Genomic DNA, 4,634 nt, shown 5'->3' on the forward strand with positions numbered 1-4,634 from the left:
TCACATGGGCTCGTTTCTTGTTGTTTCGATAAGGTCTCAGGTATTTGATGATGTACAATGGGTGACAGTCTATCTACTTCAGTGTACTAAATCTAGTCAGTTTGGTAGTTTTTTTCATGGATTTGTACATTTTATAGTTGAGTGAGTGCGTCTGTGGGGATAATTAGGTTAGACTTATTCGTGATTATTTCTTGCTATTATTTGCATTTTTTAATTAATTCTCATAATTTATACAATTACCAGAACTGACTATAAAATTGTTGTCTAAAATACATGATGTTTGTTCTTCCGTTCTGTTTTTGAACACCCATTGATTATCGCTCACAAATATACTGCTACACGGGTGATCTTATCCGCAACGCAACCATGTAAACTTGATGTATCGCACACTGTCATTTGTGCGTTCAAGTAACCACAGTATTTGTCATTTCATAATGTATTTCTAATTAAATAACTAGATTATGTAGTTAATTTTGCTCTGTTTTTAATTTTTATTCGCCACGTCCGACTGCGTTACACTGTACGTCCGTTGCAGGCCGGGATGATATCTCAAGTCATAGTGAGTTTATTCATATAGTTGATTGTTTCCAGATAGACCGTCAATGCATGATGTTACCGAAGGTTTGTTGTACTGTAAACTATGTTATTATGAACAACTGCCTGTTGTCTTCAGTATCAAAGCAATATATATTTCCTTTGTCCTCTGTTAGGTAAGTTCAATTGGCCTATATTTCGTGTTTTGGTTTTATCGTCTTAATTATGTCCATTTAACTACTTTAAGCAACATGTCTGTGCAAATGAAACAATAACTATGACACTTGCTTAGTTTAGTATTCTTGGTTGTCATATAATTCAGTTTAATTGAAAGAATTATGGTATACTTAAGTATAGTGCTTGAAGCCTGTAACGAAACAGATCAGTCTAGCAAGTAGAGTTGCCTGTTTCTGATGAGTATACTGATTGAAATCAGTCTGATTAAAAATAGGAAAAAAATGCCTTTGGTACTGTTGCTGTTATACATTATAAGATAGCTTTAAGTACGTTTGGTGTTTATTTGTAGACAGTACGTCTAACACTGTTCATGTTTCAAGACCACTGCCATTAAACAAATTCCCCGGCAATAACATCGGTAGCGGGATAGCTAAGTGTCTGAGCTTTTATTTGCCTGCAAAACAGCAGTATACAGTCTTAGATGAGGAGTGTTCAGTCTTAATAAAATGCTGCTGGCTGTGAACAAATGTTAAGAGTTTTTGACAACCGGAACTTTTAGTTTACCAGATACTAAATCAACTTGTATATCTTCCTGTAAAACCAGACGCAGATGCATGGGAATACTTAATTGGGAGCAAAATAATAAAAGCTGTGCGATGCTGTACCTTGCACAAGCTTTAGTAGCTGGCGTGATCTGATATTTATGAAGTCGAGGTAAATCACAGCTGATTAATTTTTTTCCTTAGAAACATGTAATTTGTTTATTTACCTTTTCAACATTCTTGACTAAATCCATTACTATCTTTTATTTTGAATGTAACAGGAATGAGCCGTCACAGATCTTACAAACTCATTCAGCTTTATAACTATGGCCCTATGAAACTTTATGGGAGACACAAGTAACAGCAGATTATTAAAAGCATATCGAACGTCCACTTTAGTCTCACAACCACTTCCAGTGTTTTGGAGTTACTTCTTATACCCTGTCGTTGGAAAAGAAACAACTACTGTAGCTTCACTTTACCAATGCTACAATGTAATTTGGAACCTGGTGTAAATATTTGTTTCATATCCCATTGGTAATTAAAGTTCGTGAATAAATTTATAGACTTGATGCTATTTCGTTTTATTTAGTTAATCGTTGTAAGAAACTGGTGAAACACGAGCCTGTGTGCACCTAGTTCATATGTAGTAATTTCAAGTTAAGACAGTTGACTCAGCCACACATCCCAACAGTCCCTGCGTGTAATCTTAGTTTCTGACTGAAATACCGTATGATAAGCAAGCAACGGGAAACCCCTAAGTCCGGGCCTTCTTATAACCTATTTCAGCCGACATGATGTGTTGCATTAGTACGCTGATGGGTACGCGTTTAAGCCATAGTTGTTTATTGAAATGCCGTCGGATTTCTAATCAATACCTGAGCTATACTGACGGGTCACTAAGCATCGTGAGGGTACGCGCTCGTCAAAACACAACTACAGGCCCACTCAATGTTTTCACCCCCTTATACGAAATATAGCAAGAAACTCTGTATTTAGTGAATACAAGACTTTTATTTAATAAGGTATTAACAAAAACTGGCAACGCAGCAGACGCACATGACGAGATTTGTGTTCATTGATTATCTGAAATAGAGAGTACGAGTATTAGCTTAATAGATGCAATTATAAATACCTATATTTTGGTTTCCAAAGTACCAGTGGACTTACCATGTTCGGAAACTGTAGCCAGACGCCTCATGCGTATTAATTCATCAACTTGATCTATCAATTGCCTTAGTATGTTCTGCACCGTCGTCTGTCCGAAAAGTGTACTGAGCGTGTGGATTTTACTGCGTAGAGTGCGATAAAGTCTGCTCGTTTCATTATAATCTGGAGACGGAATAGCTGGTATATTTCCATCTACACCTTGGACAGCCTGCCAAGTCCATCTGCAACAGAGCTTCAAAACTAAATCAGCTACTTCATGATACAAAGATGAACATAACATACCTGTGAACTCTGGCATTTGTAGATGAGTAAAAACCATGTGCTTACATGAAATTCGACAGGTTTTAAATAAACGGCAGGTGCAAGTGCCGTTGCTTATATCCACTACCGGACATTGATGGCCATCTACGAAGAACACAAAGGGTGACTGGCTATTTTCGATGTACATCAGTCCCCTTTTTTATAGTCTTTAAGGACTATAAAGCCAGCATAGGTGGTTAGCTTGCTTAGTAGAGGCATTAAGCAATCTTCAGCTACGTATCTGCGTTTGTGACTACAGTGTAAGCTGGATTGTACTGACCTACGTTTGCCTAATTGCCTCTGCCATGTAGATGTCTTCCACATACATTTACTCAACGCGTCTCGGTTAGACAACTTTCTCTTCAGTTGTCTGTGCGCACTTTCAACCCGGTTGTTCGTGCTGTTACCCAATGTAACGACATTGCTATTGAAAGCTGCGGCACAAGTTTCTTTCCTACTCATCCAGTTCTTGTTTAAGTAGGCTGCGATGCGTCTGCTGCGTACACTGATTATGCGACGTGTCTGATTAAACTTAGCTACTGTTTGTTCACGCACCAGTTGACATAAGTACTGCTTGATTATTGGATTGCGGGTCTTCTTATACATAGCTCTACACACGTGGAAGGAGCATAGAGCTATGTGAGCAGTACGGTGCGTTAATTCAACAGCCGATATGATGGGTCTTGCACAATCCACCACAAACGTTTCCGTTTGACTGGTTCCATTCATAATCTTTTTAAAATGATCCAGTATCCACACTACATCAGCCTTCTTCTCTTCCTTGGTCCAAGCAAGCATAACTGGGACTCCATGCCCACAGTTATCTGTACAAACCAGCTGAAAGAGTTTGTAACTAAAGACAATTAGTACGCAGGAAGATTTTACTTACTTTCCCCTGTTCGTGTTGTATGTTGAATCCAAACACACAACTTCAGGGAACTGTTTGTGCGTTACAATTTGCTAGTGTGTGCTAAATGCTATCTTTGTGAGCTGGTTAGCAACACCCCCATAAGAGACGAACAATTTTCCACTGTTCCTTAAGGTTGCAATTACATCGTTTAAACTTCCACAACCTAAGAAACTGTAGATATATGGGATGAGCTTACGTTCGACAAATTTATATTTTAAATTATTGACATAATGCACTGTTATTGTCTTTTCGAAATTTTCTTCTGCATATTTAACAATTGATTCAGCACTACTTCCAGTCTCAACCATCGGTAGAACAACTTTCAACTGATCTTTACTTAGTCTTCTGAACCAAGGATCATTTTTCAGGCACTTCTCATCACAGGGATAGTTATGTATCATCCTCGACGACGATATGACGAACCGGTTCACAGCATATCGTAAAAGAAACATGGCCTTGCAACCACTAAACTTTGATCTATGAAAATGGAAAACAATAATAATAATAATTTACCCTTTTACTCTCTGACCATAGCCCTCCGGCTTCTATTTATGGCCAAAAGAACATACATACACATAGCGAATTTCCGGCTTTTCTTTGTTCAGCCTGCTTTCACGTACAACATAATGAGTCCAAGTCATTTATTACTTTTTAGATAGTGTATTATCAGTAACAAACCTTTTGCAACAGATCGATAGCTTCTTTAACTTGGTTCCAGCTTGTCAAGTGCCTGGGTCGCATAATCATTTCGGAGACATCACTGATATCCACAACTACTGGACACTCAGTATTAGGTTGACTGGTTGATGGAGTAGCGTGATCCATAATACTGCAGAAAATAATAAATCTTTCATTCTGCCTGATAACAATAAATAACAGTAAGGAACGAATATACGGCCAGTTACGGTCACACGCGGCAGCAACAATTATTTTAGCTAAAGGAAACTAACTTCCGTTCTCCATATCTAAAAAACAATGCTCAAAATATAACTGATTTTATG

At 37.9% G+C, this 4,634-nt stretch overlaps 1 protein-coding gene across 1 annotated transcript; it reads right to left on the reverse strand.

Moving 5' to 3' along the window:
* Positions 1–2,251: 2,251 nt before the first annotated feature.
* MS3_00000616 (uncharacterized protein) lies at positions 2,252–4,190 on the reverse strand. The gene is made up of 6 exons (XM_051208314.1): positions 4,147–4,190; positions 3,830–4,110; positions 3,613–3,796; positions 2,706–3,576; positions 2,424–2,672; positions 2,252–2,339 (listed from the first exon to the last, which is right to left on the reverse strand). The coding sequence occupies exon 4, from the start codon at positions 3,519–3,521 to the stop codon at positions 2,871–2,873; it is 651 nt and encodes a 216-aa protein (XP_051065666.1). The 5' UTR covers positions 3,522–3,576; positions 3,613–3,796; positions 3,830–4,110; positions 4,147–4,190; the 3' UTR covers positions 2,252–2,339; positions 2,424–2,672; positions 2,706–2,870.
* Positions 4,191–4,634: the final 444 nt, after the last annotated feature.

Source organism: Schistosoma haematobium, chromosome 6, assembly GCF_000699445.3.
Source record: "Schistosoma haematobium chromosome 6, whole genome shotgun sequence".
NCBI classification, from domain to species: Eukaryota; Metazoa; Platyhelminthes; class Trematoda; order Strigeidida; family Schistosomatidae; genus Schistosoma; species Schistosoma haematobium.

Bases quoted from the DNA above. Each gene is read 5' to 3' on its own strand.
- MS3_00000616 (XM_051208314.1), bottom strand. From the start codon at position 3,521: ATGCTTGCTTGGACCAAGGAAGAGAAGAAGGCTGATGTAGTGTGGATA.